At 42.2% G+C, this 19,495-nt stretch overlaps 1 protein-coding gene across 1 annotated transcript in view; it reads left to right on the top strand.

The window, feature by feature from the left end:
• The window catches only part of LOC306912890 (cadherin-18), a gene marked incomplete at both ends in the record, with an annotated part of 114,942 nt that overhangs the window by 19,365 nt on the left and 76,082 nt on the right, over positions 1 to 19,495 (top strand). The window contains one exon of the mRNA XM_079489344.1: positions 13,527 to 13,646. Within this exon, the coding sequence (XP_079345470.1) occupies positions 13,527 to 13,646 (120 nt within the window). The remainder of the gene's footprint in view (positions 1 to 13,526; positions 13,647 to 19,495) is intronic.

The raw sequence follows: 19,495 nt of genomic DNA, 5'->3' as shown, positions 1-19,495 counted from the left end.
CAAAAGTAGCAGGTCTGCAAGCTCAAAACGTGCCGCTTTGTGCCGCCATTCGAGCTTGTGGATCCACTACTTTTGATACGTCTGTGTGACGCTGTATAGTATGATCAGGTAGTAGAGCATACATTTACGAAAAAACACAAACACCTGACAGTGAGGTAAGAGGTTTCTGCCCGACAACAGCCACATATGATATAGCAACAACTAGAATGACACAGAGGTGTGCCCCGCTTGAAAGGTTTAGGTGTGAACAGGTCTAAATGTAGTGTGCAGGATGGAAGTGGAGGAATGCGTGATGTAAACATGAAAACATCCGCAAACATGCTAATCCCCTCCTTATCAGTGCCCATTGTTCGGGAAACCTTTCTAACAAGATCGCTTCCTTTCCTTTCAAAGTTTCACTGTTGGCTGCAAACTTGAGCACTGCTCGCGCGGACGAAAAATCAATCACCATTGATGACCCGGGGGAACCAATCAGGCAGCGTGAAGGGGGGAAAATAATTACCCTTCCGCCAACCCCCCACGCTGCAGTCTCTTGTCCATTAAAGTCATTCCTCTTCGGTTTAGTGTCTGAGGCATCAAATCGGCTGTAACAATCAACTGTCCTCACACTCCAGAGCGCTAATCCTTGCAGAGTTTGTCAATACTGGGCGTTCTTCAGCCCCCAGGAAGGAAGGAAGCGTGGAAAGAGAGGGAGGGCTGTCTGGACGAGTGTGGCGGCTAATTGGTCGTGATGTTCTTTTTCCCTGTCTACAGTAAATTGATTATCTGGCTGAGTGCCAGGTGCTCCAGCATTCCTGCTTCAAGCCCTGTTCAGCGGCGCAATAAAAACATTTTGAGTGCTAGATGAAAGCAATATCAATTTTCTACTCCTGAGTCTTTGACGCCGGTTGAAATCAGAAATGGAACTGGGCTGGGATCGAGGACATGCTCTCTCAATAGCACGCGCGCACACGCACACGCACACACACACACACACACACACACACACACACACACACACACACACACACACACACACACACACACACACACACACACACACACACACACACACACTTTCCTGTCAACCACTTCGCTAGATTGGTGTTTAACAGGGTTTTAAAAGCCAAGGATTGCAATTCCTGTTAGGGGTGGTTAACTCCAGTGCCGATATCTAGGATTCTAGGTAGACCTTTATTGATCCTTGGGGGAAATTCAGTTTCAGCTTCACCCAGCTGATGACGGCTCAGGTGGTCATGATAAGCAAAATGTAGAAAAACTAATAATCTATCCATTCCACAATGTCAAGACATACATTTCTGCCAACTACTCCACCTGAGCCTACTATCACCTACCGTATGGTCATGAAGTGTGGTTCATGATCGAAAGAATAAGGTTGCGAATATACAAGCGGACGAAATGAGTTTTCTTCGACGGGTGGCTGGCATCTCCCTTAGAGATAGAGTGAGAAGTTCAGTCACGCGAGAGACACTCGGGGTAGAGTCGCTGCTTCTTCGCCTGGAAAGGAGACAGCTTAGGGGGTTCGGGCATCTGGTGAGGATGCCTCTCGGGCGTCTCCCTAGGCACGTTCGAATGGGAGGAGACCCCGGGGCATTTAGATCGTGTCAAAGGTCATAGACACAGGATCTGACACAAATTCTGAATGATAGTCAAGATTGAATTTATCCCCTGAGCAAGCAGGCAGGCTCTAGTAGTAATCCTTGCCGAGCCATGTGGTACACACCCTCGGCATGATGCTATATGTCGCAGGGACAGCCCTTGATGTTCCAAATAGGCACCCCATTCGGCCCGTATCTCTGTATTGGATAGGCGAAATCATCCGTTATCAGCACCTTCGAATAGGGCCAATATGGCCATACTCACTGTTTCAGTATGTCAGTATCACCTATTGTGACGGGTGATAATGTCACTGATGTCAATGACGGAGGCGCGCCGTGTCTGGTGGCCTTGAGCCACGTGAGGCACCGCCGAGCGAGGCGCTAGCCGAGCGAGTCACCGTGCCGAGCGTTGCGACGGCCACCAGACCCGACTCAGCGCCGTCCGAGTTTTGTCCCGATAGGCAGAGAATAGTATATATTAGTAGCCCCTATAGTTTCCATGCGCCGACAATAGAGTTGGAAATGACATGTTCAGCCAAGGGTGAGTATGCCAGTATGGCCATATTGGCCCTATTCGAAGGTGCTGTTAAGGGATGATTTCGCCAATCCAATACAGAGATAACGGTCGAATCCACTCAAATAGGGAGTCTTTGGTATGACCTGGCCAGGGATCAAACTCTGACCTCCCAGTGTCACTGTCGGCGGACAAACAAACCAAAGGTGCCCAAAAGGTAGATCGCGATATACCAGTAGATCACAAAGGCTGTGCAGGTAGATCACATGACATGCCCGTAAAGAATATTTAATTTAAATATAAAAACAATTTTTGGCATCTGCCACTTGAATTAAGTTGACTTGATTGATTGACTCACATAAAAATGCAATACTTTGTTTTCAAGAGTGTTGCTGCGCACAAATGTCGGTAGATTACAAATTAAATACAATTTCTCCCCTTTCCCATTCCAAGTGCATTTGTCTTAAATGTAATGCCAGCGTTGCGCTATTCCAAAGCCATTTTCAGCAATGGTATTATAATGTTTTCAGTGAGTAGATCTTGTTGAGCTGGTCATTTTGAAAGTAGCTCTCATGTCAAAAAAGAGTGGGCACCGTCTAACCACAAGGCCACTGAGCTGGTCAGGCTCTATTACCTCCCCCCAAAAAGGTCGGCACATGTGCAGGAGACCGGTTGTAAATCCGGGTTTGAAGAGGAAAGTTACTTATACAGGTAGCAGCTTTAAAATATTTAAGAAGAATACTTTAAGTTTAAACAACTGTATTAATCCCAATAGGGGCAATTAGTTTGGAGCAGATTTTAACAGAGAAAGTCGGTAACATACACCATTATACATATACATATTGTGCAAATATCCCAATCTCCCTCAATAGAAATATATTTTCGCATTCTCAAGTAACGAGGTAAAAACAAGGTCAAAATCAATAACAAGAGAAATGAAATTTGCAGAGGGGATGAATAATTTTGAACGGTGGTTAGTTTTGCCAGCAGGTAAAACACAACAAAACAAAACATGTCCAGGGGAAGCTTGCCGTTTTAGTAGTTTCACTACTCACGAAGTTGTACACAGATCGGTGCAGTTATTGGTGAAAACATGAACTGTCCTGTTGTAGCGCCACCATGAGGCTGATTTGATTTTTGTAAGTGGCAATTCTTCCTCTGCCTAGTGGAAGTGTTCGTGCAAAATGTCACAGAAATCACAGGCAGTTTTGTTCAAAATATTAATAAAATATTGTTTGTAATATATATATATAACTTATGCATACCGATATACAGATACTGTATGTATGTACTGCATGTAATTTTGTATTTAAGCATATCTATTTGAATGTATTACTGGTATTTTTTTGTTTATATTTAATGTCTGATTCTTCAAATTAGGGGAAGTTCTCGATAGGCCTTTTGGCTTTTAACTTCTCCTGCACAAATGAATATGTATGAATTAGTTTTTTGTTTTTAACCTGTTTTATGTGTGAAAAAAAAATCCTGCAAACTTTGGAAGGCCATCTTAGCCAATAGAGATGGAATATGGGGAAGCGGACACACCAGACAGGTCCGTGTTGATCACATGACTATAGAGAGAGTGTATGCCAATTTATGTGATGTATGGATAAAATGCGTACGAGTATAAACAATTGTTTTTTTGCAAAAGTCGGCCCCATGGTGGCGCTGTAACAGGCCGTTGTGAAGAAATTGGGGCAGAGGTTTATCGTTGGCATCCAGGGAGTGTGTGTGCAGTTTGGCATCGACCGGCCAACGGTGCCGGGGTTAGAGATACGAAACCTGACAATGTTAGTTTCCGTAGAGGGTCAGTGTTCAGTTGCTCGCGTTCATTTAAAATTATCCTTAAAACAAAAATAGTACCCAAGTATTTGTATGGTGGGACAATTTCCACAATCATTGTTTAATGATCATTAACCCATTAAGACCCGAGGCCGATTCTACAAAGGCCTTCTAAATCAGTAGTTCTCACACAAATGACACAGATGCTTTCCCAAATTGGAACGGGTTCAAACCTCAATTGGTTTAGACACATTGAAGCCTAAGAAGTTATGTTGTCACTCCAGGGCAAGTCAGTGAGAGCGTTCCCAGGGTCTGTGGTTGAAGAGATGTTGGATCATGATGAATGTGTTAGACTGTACGCGGAACAAGTTAACCCAGGTGCAGAGTCAAAGTCGGAGGCTGTATGAAGCCAAATAAATAGGAATTTTACCAACCAAAATGACAAAAAACACAGGCTGGCAGTACAGGTCTGAGGAGAAATTCAGAAAACACCCCATTGCTTTCAAAACTTGTAAACTTTGTTTTTATTTTAGTTAGATTGATGGATTCGAAAAATATTTGCCTCCTGGCAGTGTCCTTTTTTATTATAATGTTTAATTTATTTTAATTAACTTTTTTCTGTCTCAAAATAAGAAGCCAGGTGTTTTTGAGATTGACAGGTGTCAATAAGAACTGTGTTCCAAAAATAAACAAATGATCCTGGTGGTTTCACTCATATGGATAAGAAGAATCAACTGATGGCAAGACAATGTCAATGTTACTGCCACCAAATGGGTTACATGCCAGAAACAGACTGTATCATAATATGAGTGACTATCACTATTGTAAGCGATACTGTGCCAATTCCCTAACAATAAAAAGACAGTTTGTTTATGTTTGGACCACAATTCTTATATCAGAATCAGGTTTATTTGTCACAACACATTACAAGTAAGGTGGGTGAAATACTTTGTTGTGCAGGCACTCATTGCAGTTACAGGGGATGGTGACAACAAATTGAGCTACACAGCTGCAGCCATATTTCGGCGCTGCCCTCATCAGAAAAATTAAGAAAAGAAGAAAAAATAAGGATATGGGGGAGGCAGAGTTGGGGTGGGGGTGTTGACAGAGAGGGAGGGGGGGAGGGTGCATACATCACATCACATTACAATTTATATTGTATCGTGCAGGCACAGAATGTTCTTGGGTGGGGAGTAGGGCGGGTTGTAGGTCTGGGCACCAGTAAAAAAAACACTACCCTCACGCCACCCTTCAGGTTGGAGGGGCTGCGTGCGCATAGGACAAAAATTGGAAGCACAGCCGGAACAGCAGCGGGTAGGGGTTGGGGGGGTGGGGGTGAGGGCGGCGTGTGGTGTGTGTGAAGTGTTTGTTAAGTTCATTGTTTATTTTTGTGTGTCTTGAGCAGCCCTCCTGTGCAGACGGTGTGGCCTTGATTCCCAGACGAGAGCACCCTCAGTTGGCTGTGTGGGGGGGGGGGGGGGGGGGACTCTCTTTTGTCTTCAGCAAAACATCTGATCAGTTTTGGTTTGCTTCCATGTTGAATGTTGACATCTACAAAGTGCTTGTTGTCGCTTGATTTAATATGCTGAGATGATCAGTCAATTGACCTTTATATTAAAGGACCTATAACATAAAATTAAACTTTTTCAATTTCTTTTGTGTTTTTGGGGCTCTATGTGTTATCTATCCCCACAAATAACCCCACAAATTTGAACAATCAAGCTTTCATATCATATTGGTGCTTTAATGGAAATTGCACTCAGGAACAGCTCAACTGATTTTGTCCTCATTGTGATGTCATCAATGTCACCCTACTTTGTAGAATTTCTCCTCTTCTTCAGTCTTCAGTTCCAAATTTCCACCATTGTTGATTTTCCAAGCTGGCATGGAATGGAAACAAGCCTGGTTTTATCTAGCATCAGTATTATAATGACTCAAATATTAAATAATCTGCATATCAGCACCCCCACCACCTCAGGACATTGTGGTACTGCAGCTAAAACTGCTTTCAAAGTCCAGAAAGAAATGACAAGGACCGGTTATATCAGAGTGGTGATTGAGGCTCAAACCATTAGAAATAACTTTGAGGGACATAGACAATATGATATTAAATATTAAAAGCAGTTTTAAAATGCATGTTATTTGCGCTTTAAGTACTGTGTTCTGTACCGCAAATAAGACGGATCCCCAGAGCTACTGAGAGGTGCAGCATGTCACATAGACTCGCTTTGGAATATGTGTATGTGCACTTGATCTCGGAGATAACAAGAAAAAGAAAAATGCAAGTAATGTGATGGCGGCATGGTGCGTTGGAATCAAAAGAGTGTTGTAAATCATTCAATGGGTCTAGGTGGAGCCCTGTCCTATCCTCTCATCCCCAATTTAGTTTAAAAAGACAGAACTGTCTTTAATCGTTAAAATTGTTAAAATAAATACAATGTTAATAATATTTCATTTAAACATTCAAACATTTAAACATTTAAACATTCAGCAGTGACGGTAATATTTCAGCAGATGCTGAAGGTTCAAGTTCAAGAGCTCTTTGTCGTTCAGAGAGAGAGAGAGAGAGAGAGAGAGAGAGAGAGAGAGGACGGAGGTACATACTACAATATACAACTAATCCCACATGTGTGCCAGGGCTCCCGGGGACTATACAATATCTATTTGGGGCGTAAATTGATCTCAGCCGGGACGGGTTCGGGACTAGAGGAGTTTTTGCACTAAAAATGTACATATCGTGCGCACCTACGGGCAGCATAAGACTAGCAGCGCTGCATAAATGTTGCAGCGGCACCGGCAACACTTCAGCCACAAACTATTACTACAGAGAGAAACCCGCAAAACAGGCGCAGCAGTCCTGATGTAGCAGTCAGAAAAATGCTGCGTTATTTGAACAGGAGACATTGTTTTTATAAAACAATAAATAAATAAACTAAAACAAGGGAGAAGAACAGGAAGACAGACCATTCACACGGGCTCAGCGCTCTCTGCAGCACAAGGAAAAAGATGTACCCCTCCCTTTTCCACATAAAAAAATCAGACCCATCTGAAGTGAGTGGTACTGTACTGTACTGTACTGTACTGTACTGTACTGTACTGTACTGTACTGTACTGTACTGTACTGTACTGTACTGTACTGTACTGTACTGTACTGTACTGTACTGTACTGTACTGTACAAGCCCTCCCCCCTAGCCTGTGTGTGTCTGTGTGTTAGGCTGTGAAACAGTGACACTTGGTGGTGAACAAACGCTATAATGCTATTTTCGTGCTCGGACACAGGGACAGACCCAGCCACACACATAGCTGGCTATAGGAGTGGTTGCACCACTCAAAAACTTTCATATGATAACAGCCAAAACTTAATATATGTAAGGAAACTGTCGCAAATTAATACTGTACATGAAACAGTGGCTCTCAACAGCCTGTGGACGGTGGATGGAACAATGTGCTAGCATCCTGCTATTGGTAAGATAATGAAGATCCATAAAAGGATATCACACACCTAACACCAGAGGTGTTACCCTAACACCCCACACTGACAACTTCGACCCGGAAGTGAGAAGATCACAGTGGGCAAGTTGAGACTGTGCATTGATCAGCCCTGTGTCTGAGCCTGAGGTTCTCACGCACGTCAGTGAAAAGTGAAAAAGTTTTCAGTGCCACACACGTAGACCGAAAGCTTTTACCTACTAATTACCTAAATATTCTGTATTGTGACTGCTTTTACTAAAATATTAACTTAGAGCACATGGATATATTTATTTGTATTCAGATTTCCATTACTTTGCACATATTCAGAAATGCAACTGGCAATCCCTCCAAAATGTTTGGTTACCCCTCTGGGACTGATCTAAAGATTCTAAGAAGGCATTTACTTCAAGGATGAATGCATTTATCAAGGCTTATTATGATACCTTGATACCTATTATGATTCCTTGCCACTTTCAAAAGCAATACTTATATTATTGGTATTATTGAGAGCAATATTAATTTTATTTGGGGGTAAGGGTTAATTAATACTAGAAAACTGATCATTTTCTCATCAATCAGCCATGTATCAAGAAATCTGGAAATTAAATCTTTTAAGCCTCGTACGAAGCCAACTCGAGTCGTGACAAATCATGACAACAAACACAATATTTTGGACCAAACAAATAATTACAAAGAAGAAAACTACTTTCTAATTCTTTGTTTGGCCCAAAACATTGTGTTTATTGTCATGATTTGTCACGACAAGAGTTGGCTTTGTCTGCGGCGTAAACGTCTTTAAATAAATACTTTCTGAAAAGTCTATGAGGAAAATGAACGGGTCCGGGTCTCTCGAGGGGGCGGGACTGCGACGCTCTATATAAGTGGCAGAGAGAGAGGGGGGAGAGAGAGGTGTGGGGAGAGAGTACAGTACAGTACAGTACAGTACAGTACAGTACAGTACAGTACAGTACAGTACAGTACAGTACAGTACAGTACAGTACAGTACAGTACAGTACAGTACGGCATACAGCCACCTCACGTGGCTGTATGCCACACCTCGCGTGTGTTAGTTTGGCTGTTAGTTAAGCCTGCACGGGTATGGACTTTTTCCTCTGAGATGTATTGGAGTAGAAGTACTGAAAACTGGAAATACCTCAAATTTGTACTTTAGTAGGCTACAGTACTTAGTTATTTACTTTACAACGCTGTAGTTATGACAGTGACAACAGTGTAAACCACAGTTAACGTTACAGATGACACCACCACAAATAAAAAGAAAAACAGAATGAAAGTTGAAACATGCGCATTGTGGCTGACAATGCAATTTGTTTTAAAAATGTCGGGGTATGCTTCCAAAATATCAGGAAAAAACAATGACATGTTGTAATATAGTATTTTGAACATGATGGGAAAAATATTCTATTATCATTTTTCTTTGTGTCTTTGCAAAATGTGATGAAGGCACAAAGAAGGACTTCTGGCTCCTGTTTGTTTATTTTTATTTTTTTTCCCTTCTTTTTCTTCGGTTAGACGTAGCACGTGGAAGGAACCAGTTCCTTTCCCAGCCCCATCAGGCTGTTTGTTTATTTTCTGTCAGCGCTGCTAAACATTAAAACAAACTTAAAACGATGACTTTCCCAATACAGTCACCCTTCGTGAACCTTAGATCCATGGTTCTATATAGCCGCCTGCCAAGATGAAAGTCTGTTTGTATGACAGCTATCTCTTGATCCGCTTGTGGCCCTCTTCCATTAATGCGGTTTTGCTCTCGGCTTTCCGACTGACATGCATCAATATGCCTGCCTGCTCTCTGTAGACTGTTGTGTATATTGCAGTGGGTTTATATCCCTCCACAGAAGACCATTAATCTTTGAGATTCTGTTCGGTCTGTACTGGTGTGTTAAGATTATCTCCCAGGCCAGATTTTTCCCAGTCCTTCTTATCCCATATTGTAAAGCAAAAATGCTCATAGTTGGGGCTGCCAGGAGGAACCAGGGGGGCAATTGGAAAGGAGAGGAAGATGATAAAAAGAAGAAGAATAAAATGGGTTGTAAAGGACTGCATACTGTCTGGCTCAAGCTCCTGAATCATTAGTCACGGCCATTAAAAAATGATATGTTGCATATCATGTTTGTTTTCTCGGTCGGACTTCCAACCAGGCCGATCAGTATCCCTCGACTGCGATGATGTAAGTAAACAGCCTGAGCCTGAGAGTTTCAAATTAGAATGTGTGCCACTCTGAGTGCAGATCCCTGCCATGTCAGGCTGCCATACTCACAGGAGTGAAAACATAATCCCAGACGTCCTGGTGGGAATAACAATAGTGACGGTAGTAACGTTAGGGGGTATAATTTGAAAGGACTCCGAAGAATAATAACTTGAAATGAAAAGGAAATTCCTGCTGATTGTCAGGATATTCAATAATCCCCAGTCTACAAAAAATCTATCTTGGATTTAAGTGTCAAAATCAGTGATTTATTGGATTGGTTAGAGGACAAAATATTCACTGAGGACTATATTTTCTGCAACACCCATCTCGGTAAAAGGCTGCATGGAGAGATGCAAAAAGGAAATTCAGGCTGAATGCCAGGCTAGGCACACAGAACGGTAATAAGCTACTTTTAACATAACCTGCGACTCTGCGAGATAGTTCAGGCAGTTACAGTACACTCGAGAGGTGTACATGCATGTAGGCTACAGCACTATGTTGGAGATGTATGTGATGTGTCAAGCAAATTGGCAGTATATTGAAGCCGCTGAACGTTGTATGTGACTTGTTGCTCCCACCGTCTCCCCAGCCCCACTAGCATGGCCCTGCTTTCCCTAAGGGTTGCGTTTTCCCCTGGAGAGAGGGGGTTGTTATACAGTAGATGTACAGTATACAGTATATCTCTCCTGCTCTTAGACGGTTGTCTTCTTTCTGCTGTAAGCATGGACAAAGCTATAGTAGAGCCTGAACGCCAAGATCAAAATTATAATATTCACATTTGTATTTTAATTTTATGAATACATTATTCTCAATATACTCGCGTGATATCAGATTGAGCTGCAATTTTTACTGAGCGATGCCTCGTGTCTTGTATTCAATGTTGCTACTATTATTAAATGTTAAATGATGCACTTATAGAGAGCCTTTATCCAAGGCTCTTTACAATGTACATTACATTCACACACAATCCTACGCAGATGGCGGAGGAAACTGTGCAAGACCCCAACCTACTCGTCAGGAACAGCTAAAGGTTCAGAGTCTTGCTTCGACAGCAACACAGGCTAGTCGGGAAGCTTCCCAAGCAGCCACTCTACCTCCTGCTTCAGTGTATGTCAAACACTGAAGACGACACCACACAACTAAAACAGCGTGTCAGTGCGCACGCACGCACACACGCACGTGCGCACGATTTTACGTTTTTATACATATTCATTAGGCCTACTATATCCATAAATTTACCCTTGATGCATACTTTAGATTGTTTATACCAAAGGGTATCCCTCCAGACTGTATCGAATGCCTTATTGTAATCAATAAAGGAACAGAATAAGCTCAAAATAATTCAACAATGTGCTTCAAGAGAAAAATATGGTCACTGGTGGAGTAGTTTTTATAAAGCCTGCCTGGGTTTCCCTCAAGATAGAATTGTCTTCACAGAAATTTCAATCTCACTGTCACAGGCCCTAGTAGCTAAAGGCGTTAAAAGAAAATATTTGGCGGCAAATGAGTTAAACAGTGGTGGTAATGGTGGCTGTAGCTATTGGGGAATCTGCTGCAGGCGTGGCTGCCAGCTTGATGGGAGAGGAGAGACGGGTCGTGTTAGGCACAGTAATATGTAATGGCTTGATAGATTAAAACTATGCGAGGGTGTAGTGTAGTGTTGACTTTGACAAGATTGGTGCCCGTTTATGGTGTGCAAGGTCATTTTCCACTGATGGCAGATGTACTGTATGGAGACTGGCGGCAGTAATCATTTATTCTGTTAGAAAAACCTAGAGTTTTTAAAAGGGCATTATGTTTTGTGGCCTTCGCAATAAGTCAATTTATTAGGACAGTAGAAAAAGAGACAGATTGAAACCAATAGGAGGTGATGAAAGACAAGTTGATGCATACAAGCTGGGGGTACACATAAGATTATTTATGTGCCCAGGACCCTAATAGAAAGATGATCTGGCGTATACTCTGAGCACGGTGAAATATATCCATGGGTTCCACATGCATTTGATTCCCATCTGAACACATTCTGAAGTACTGTAGCTACAGCGTACTGGACTGAAGCTCTTCTAATGGGCTCTCGTAAAAATCGGTTTGGAGAATAATGTGTTCATACTCTGTAGGCACATTTAAGGCAGTAAGGCAGGTACTTTAATATGGTACTCCTATTGGAAAAGAATTTCAAAAAAAGAAGAAATGAATTGCAGCAGATGAACACTTCAGCTGAAATGCATTGTGGGCTATTGCAGTCACTTTATAAGTACATTAGCAGTTATATTGTGTGTGAATTGAAAGGGATACGTTACATTATCAATCTTTTTGGGCAGTGAGTGTGTTGTGAGAGATTTACCAATACACAATCTAATTATCTCCTGTGCTGCAGTGGTTTTCAAAATGGTCACGCTCAAGGCACTTTCTTCATAAAGAACATTTACAATGAGAAATGGCAATGGGATTAGGGACTTCAGTCTTTTTTTCCCAGCAGCCATGTGAATGCATTTGAATTTCAATTCAGCATGGCTTCCCAATAGAAGGGAAGGTGGCAGACTCAAAGTAATAGTTCATACAGTTCATTCACTACCACTGACGGTAAACAAATCACTGTGCCTGCTCTCAGTCGATATACTAAAAGCCCTTTTCTAAAATGCAATGGCCGCACGCTGTTCCTCACAGGAGGGAACCAATCACAGTTCCCGCTCTCAACAAAGGATGCACAGTATTAAAAGCTCTGTCCTGGAATCAGTCATAATGGAGACAAAATCCATACAATACCAACCACACTGCCGCCACTTGGTAAATAAAATACATCAAATAAATACATAAATAAATATACATTTTGATGCTATACTGAGTTTTCCATACAAATTGTATTGTAAGTAGCCTTGCCGAGCCATGAGGCCCATAGGGCAGGAGCCTATCTCCTGTTTCTGTAGCGTGAGGCAGCTTGATGTACAAGTATACCCCCTGGACATGAAGCTAGTATGTCGCAGGGACTTACCCCCAATCCAACCTTTGATGCTGAGTGTCAAGCAGGGAGGCATTGGGTCCCATTTTTACAGTCTTTGGTATGGTATTACCAGCTCAGTGGCCTTGTGGTTAGAGTGTCCGCCCTGAGACTGGGAGGTTGGTGTTCAATCCCCGGCCGGGTCATACCAAATACCAAATTGTATTGTATTGTATTACTGATGAATTGGGTACAATGAAAACAGGTCCCCTGCTTTTGGTTTTATCCTTTTAGCATAACCTTTGACTGTACGACCAGTTTTTTGCCTTTTACCCTGTTTTTTTTCCTACCCAATTTCCTCCTCACACACATTTCTGTATTGATGCAGCTATACTGTAGTGCACGTGCATGCACTACTTGTAGTGCACGTGCATGCACTACTTGTAGTGCACGTGCACTACTTGTTAATATAGTATTCAGTCAATCAATTAAACCTAGTTAGTATTCCATCAGGCTGATGCTGCACTCACACATGCTCACACTAGCGGCAAAGCGACAAGCTACAAGTCATTTCCAATGGAGACAAGTGACATGAAGCTATAAAGTGATGTTATTAGACTGCTGACCTAACTCACTACTACAACGTGTTTAGAGTGGGCTTAGGGATCAATGTCTGGTCTTTGTTATGTCTGTTTGTACAAGACCATGGAAAGGACCACAATGGAAATAAGTCTCTTATATTAGTGTGTTTTCTTATCCTTGACGTGTTATTTCAGTGAAAGCATTGTATTGTGCTTGTATTTCTCTTTTTTTAGCATAACGTTCAATCAATCAATCAATCAATCAATCAATCAATCAATCCATACATCATCGGTTCAAATAAGGCTCATGACAGGATTTCCTTTCATTCTCCTCTGTACTGTCTATTACTATTGTTTTATTTGACCAAACAAACCTTATGGTGAGGATAGCAAGATAAGGTGAAATAATAATTCTGCTGTTTTCATTTGCAGGCACATCCGTGTTCCAAGTCACGGCCACTGATGCTGATGATCCCACATATGGAAACAGTGCGAGGATAGTGTACAGCATTCTACAAGGACAGCCATATTTCTCCGTCGATCCCAAAACAGGTGCAGTGCAAATGTGCATGGCTGGCAGTGTTGAGAGTGTGTGAATGTCCATGTCCTTGCAGCTGTGCTAATTATCATTGCAAAGTCGAATGGAGGGGTTTCATTCCAAAAAGTGCTGCACACGCATCTTGGAACTATAGGCTGGTATACCGTAACCTGATGTTTGCCTACTGCTCATTGATCCAAGAATGTATCGTAGACGAGTGTGCCAATGAAGTTCTCACCATTTCATAATCAAAAGGCTTTACATGAGCTTCAATTAGAATTGCCATTCATGTACCAAATTATTGCAATGTGTACGATCTTGTGTTCTACTTCAATGCCTGCCGTTATCTTGGAATGAATGAAATGAAAGGAGAGCTGTGGAGAAGCGACTTTGGGCTTCTTTTTATGCAAAGTTGCTTGTAAATATTGGTAGTTATTGCGGGTTGAGGTTGTTTTAGGCTTGTTTCTAATCTAAATAATAGTATCTAGGATTTAGCGTTTTTTTTAAGTACTTTTGAAAGACGCCTAATCTAAAGTGTAGTTACTTATTTTGGGCTTGCTGTGTTGTTTAAACCGCAAAATGAATGTGCATTTGTCCACAAACACGAACAACCATATGGAAATATGTTGTGCCAGGGACCCCATATACCAGAGTTGTGTTGTTAAAATGTTTCAAAAGATACACAATGTTTTCCCCCTCCAACATTGTTTTTGAAAATAGCAGATCTACAAGCTCACAGCATGCCAAGCTTGTCGATTGTTGTAGTAATACAATCATTTTTATTAAAGTGCTTGTGTGTCCTACAAGCTTCTTTTGGGCTTGACCTGGTTGGTATTATGGCAACACGTGACTGTCACTGTGCACTGCATACTCTGGCAATGAAACATCGGCAAGTATATCTTACTGTAGCATGTGCACAAGATCGTAAAAGGCAGCACAACACGACCACAATGGAGTGATGGACCGACCTTATTGCTACTGCTGTATTGCACACCTCCATCTCCCCTTTTAGAAAGGCCATAACTGGCTCCTCAGGGGTCAGAGGATACATTTGCGGTGATGCTTTTGCTGTTGTTCTACAAAAATAAATCCATCTTTTGTCTGAATGGTCCTTTCTATTAAATGTTAATACTGTAGACCCCGCAGAGTGCAAAATATCTACCTTTGATGAGAGCAGCGCTTGAGTGCACTGGTATTGCATGCATGCGTCGCCAATATGAGAGAGACAGTGAGTGCTAGACAAAGGAAAGGAAAAGGGAGATAAGGAAATAGCATTGTGAGTGCTTCTGTGCTGTGCACAGTGCACACGAGTGTGCATGTGAAAAAATGTTGTGTTGTTGACAAAATGCAAACAAATCATTCGTCCTCTGGGTCAACTGGAGCAACGACCCGCACGTAGTCAGGTGGTCGCTGCCTGTAACAAAGTTATCTTGGCCCCATGCCCATGGAGACGATGCAAGCTATTGTTTTTTTTTAAATGTTTTTTTTTTGTGGCTTTCGCCTTTATTTTATTTTTTTATGGAGGGAGAGACAGTAGGCTGACAGGAAATGGGGAGAGAGATGGGGGGGAAGACATGCAGTAAAGGCCGTCGGGATCGGGAGTCGAACCCGCGGCACACTGCCAGACTGGATTGCCAGCCAAGGTGCCTGGACCACTGAGCCATGGCCCAAGCCGATGCAAGCTATTGTAAAAACATGAAGGATTTGGTGAACGATCACAAACAAAATTTGCTGAAAGTGTCACCTCCTGCCAACAGGAGAACATGGTTCAAGTTGACAGCGGAATTTCACTGCAGTGAAAAGCATTAAAAAAAAGTCTAAAACTAAATCTATGTTTGTACTGTATGTATCACGCACGCACGCACGCACGCACGCACGCACGCACGCATGCGCCTACTTTGGCCTACACACACAATACTGGCTTACTTTGTCACGTGACAGTGTTGTGACTCATAACGCTTCACAGTTTATGTATTTTTACCTATAATGACATGCCTAATATAGGACCACCAGGTTGAAAGTGGTTACATCGGTCTGTGTTGTGAATATTAAACCAATGAAAAGTATTAACGGAAGTAAATACTACATTGGATCCATTATCGCCGACTTCGTCAGCGACTATATATATATATATATATATATATATATAATATGTTACGTTGTTATTCTGTAGCAATGCTTAGTAGCTATTTCTCCTTTGCTTCAGTATGCAGTAGCTACCGCACCCAGAACACGTTGGGTTTTTTTTTTTTAGCTGACTCAGCATCTTGTCTACATTGTAATTCTGTGCGGGGTATGCTGAGGACGTGATGGAGGACGTTGGCAGGTCTCTCTCTCTCTCTCTGTCCCCCCAGCACACACACACACACACACACACACACACACACACACACCACATTATTCCGTGTACACATATTAATGCAGGTCTGCTGCTGCTGCAAAACGCCCCACTATCGAACTCTTTACGATGATGTAAGAGGAAAGAAATGGAGAAACTCAGACAGTCGGAGCCTTTTCTTTAGTGGTCAGTCAGTTACATCTTCGTCAAGTCATGACCTGAGGAAAGATGTAACATCGAAACGTTGTCATTCCTCCCTGGCTTGCACCCTGCTCTATTAAAGAAAAGGCTCAGTTGCTCAAGTCGCTCCAGTGCTTTCCTCTATATTCCTATATTCCTCCGCTATAATGCATGTCTTGCTCCTGAGATGCTCCGGACCAGCCTGATTTTGGCTTGAGGTGCGGTTGGAAGTTCCCTTGAATCCTTACTCGGTCAATTTAAGGGAGGAAAGTGTATAACGCTTGGACTGTGTACTTAAGGCCAAGTTTGAGGTACTTTTACTTCACTGGAGTATTTCCATTTTCTTATACTTTTATTTCTACTCCACATCTCAGAGTCCAATATTGCACTTTTTATTCAACCACAATTATTAGAAAACATTATTACTAGTTACTTTACATATGTTGTTTATTATTACAAAACACACTAACCGCTTCAGCCGTATATATATTTCGGCCATTTGAAAATAGCAGATCTACAAGCTCACAATGCGCCGCGATGTGACACATTGTGAGCTTGTACAGTAAATCTGTAGATCTGTAGATCGGTTAATTTCGAAAGATTTTTGTATACATTTTGAGCTTCTGAAATGGCACATTCTGCACATTGAGTTTTACTTTTGTACTTGTACTCAAAGTACATTTTGAAGCTTGTAACAGAGTATATCTACGATTGCAGTATTGATACTCTTACTTAAATAGGAAATCACCCAGTAGGAAATCACCCAGGAGTCAGCCCAGCTCCTAATCCAGACAACAGTCTTGACAAAACGTGACTATTGTAACTCCCTCCTTACTGGCCTACCGGCATGTGCACTTAAGCCTCTCCAACTGATCCAAAATGCCGCAGCTCGCTTGGTCTTCAACCAGCCAAAATTATCACATGTCTCCCCCCTTCTCCGCTCCCTCCACTGGCTCCCGGTCGCTGCCCGCACAGAATACAAAACTCTGATGCTGGCATTCAAAGCAACCAAGGTATGGCTCCCCCATATCTTGCAAGTATGATTGAACCCTACAAACCCTCCCGCGCACTCAGATCAGCCAACGCATGGAAGCTGGAAGTACCCTCACTAAAATGGAAAGTGGAATGCACTTCCCATTGCAGTCAGAACTGCAGCATCACTCCCAATCTTCCGTCGTAGTCTGAAAACCCACCTTTTCTCCATCATGGCCCGTAGCACTTACCCTACCCCCTTATATAGCACTTTTTGTAGACTTAGATAGCATTTGATACAGACTTATAGCATGTTATGTAGACAGCACTAGAATTGCATTGTATGTAGTCATAGCACTTCATAGTACATATGTATAGCATAGTATAGTATACATATATGTATAGTTTATATGTATAGTTTCATTATATAGATATTCCACTGTTACGTTCTTAGCTTATGCATGTTTCATGATAACTACTTTTATGTATGTGATGTATTGCCATGCTTTTTGTTCTTGCTTTATGTAAGTCACTCTGGATTAAGAGCGATTGCTAAATGCCTAAATTGTAATTGTAAATTACAATAAAAAAGTTATTTTTCCACCACTGACTCTGAAAACGCTCGGGGCATGTGTGTCTCCCCAGGGCCACCACAGCCGAGCAGCTGGGGCAGTGTTCTCGCTCAGTTTAATCACAGCATGTCAATCACAAACAGCTGTTGTTTTAGCCCTGACAAACGTATCAATACTGCAATGTGGAAATACTCAAGTAAAAGTCCGGAAAAGTAACTCAATATTTCAAATAATTGTAGTGGAGTAAAAGTATAACGTTTGCCTCTGAGATAATAATAATAACTACAAATGCACTCTGTCGAGGTGCCAACTTGTGCTGTGTGCAAGTACTGCTACTAACAAATTACAACTTATGTTCTAAATGCTTTAGACCCATTATTGACCTTATACCAACCTTGAAACGTACCTTAGTTACGTCACCCCACACACACACACACACACACACACACACACACACACACACACACACACACACACACACACACACACACACACACACACACACACACACACACACACACACACACACACACACACACACACACACACACACACACGTCCCCTATTGGCCGGTGGACAACACCGACATACGCAGCCGATTACAGTATACTTATGAGTACAAGTAATAATGAATGGCATTTCATATAGCTTTTCCAAGTGCTCAAAGCGCTTTACAATGGTTCATTCATTCACACATTGGGAGGTGAAGCGGCGAACAGTTGACGCCAGAATCCTTACAGAGAGATTCACACACCAATGGTGGCAAGCTCACACCGCCCGACTCATTGGAGGCAGGGATCAGTGTCTTGTCTGTCCCCCCAGGACACTTTGACATGCAGACAGGAGGAGCAGGGATTCTAACCGCCGACCCATGGATCATTGGATGACCTGCTCTACCTCCTGAGCCACAGCCGCCCCAGTAGAAGTAGTACTGAAAAGTAGAGTAGAAGAAAATTGGAATTACTCCAATAAAGTAAATAATATCTCAAAATTGCATTTAAGTTCAGTACTTGAGTGCATGTACTTTACAGTACACGCACGCACGCACGCATGCACGCACGCACGCACGCACGCACGCACGCACGCACGCACGCACGCACGCACGCACACACACAGTTATTTTTGGATCTCGCCCTGTGAACTTGCTCCCAGAAATAGCAAGGTGGCTTCACAGATCCTGTAAGTTGTAAGGAAAAATAATGTAGTGACAGAAGGTAGCGGTGGCTTTTGGCCTGGACATATGGTCCTGGGGGAAACCCTGGAGGGACTGTCTCAGGCTTGACCTAAATCCCCCCCCATACAGAGAGAGAGAGAGAGAGAGAGAGAGAGAGATTGCTGATTGATTGCTCAAAAGTGATATGGGCAAACCTTTATTGTGCAACTCAAGCAGGTTAATTGCAGCCTGGAAAGCACACAGGAAAGCCCACAGGCTTTAAGATTTCCCCATAACTCCAGTTATGATACAGCATTTCAAATTGGTAAATGACAAAAATATAAATGTGACAATGTGACAGAAGTAAATGATTGCTTTTTGGTTAATTAACCAACTAAATGAGAGCTCACCATGTGTTTTGGTAATATCCAAAATCTGAATTGTTTGATTACAATTATTGCTGCTGCTGCTGCTGCTGCTACTACTACTACTACTTTTTGTTGTTTATTTCAGGGTAAATGCAAGAGGAAAACTCGATTCTTCAAGCACTTGTTTTCTTCCATTTCTGCACTTGTCTCTGTGACCACATGCTGTGATTACCAATGAGTTGCCCATTAACCTTCTGTGAAGTGAGTAGATTAGCATTCA

The sequence above is a fragment of the Electrona antarctica genome (assembly GCF_951216825.1).
Source record: "Electrona antarctica genome assembly, chromosome: 20".
NCBI lineage: Eukaryota > Metazoa > Chordata > Actinopteri > Myctophiformes > Myctophidae > Electrona > Electrona antarctica.
This window is presented reverse-complemented; position numbering and strand designations above follow the sequence as displayed.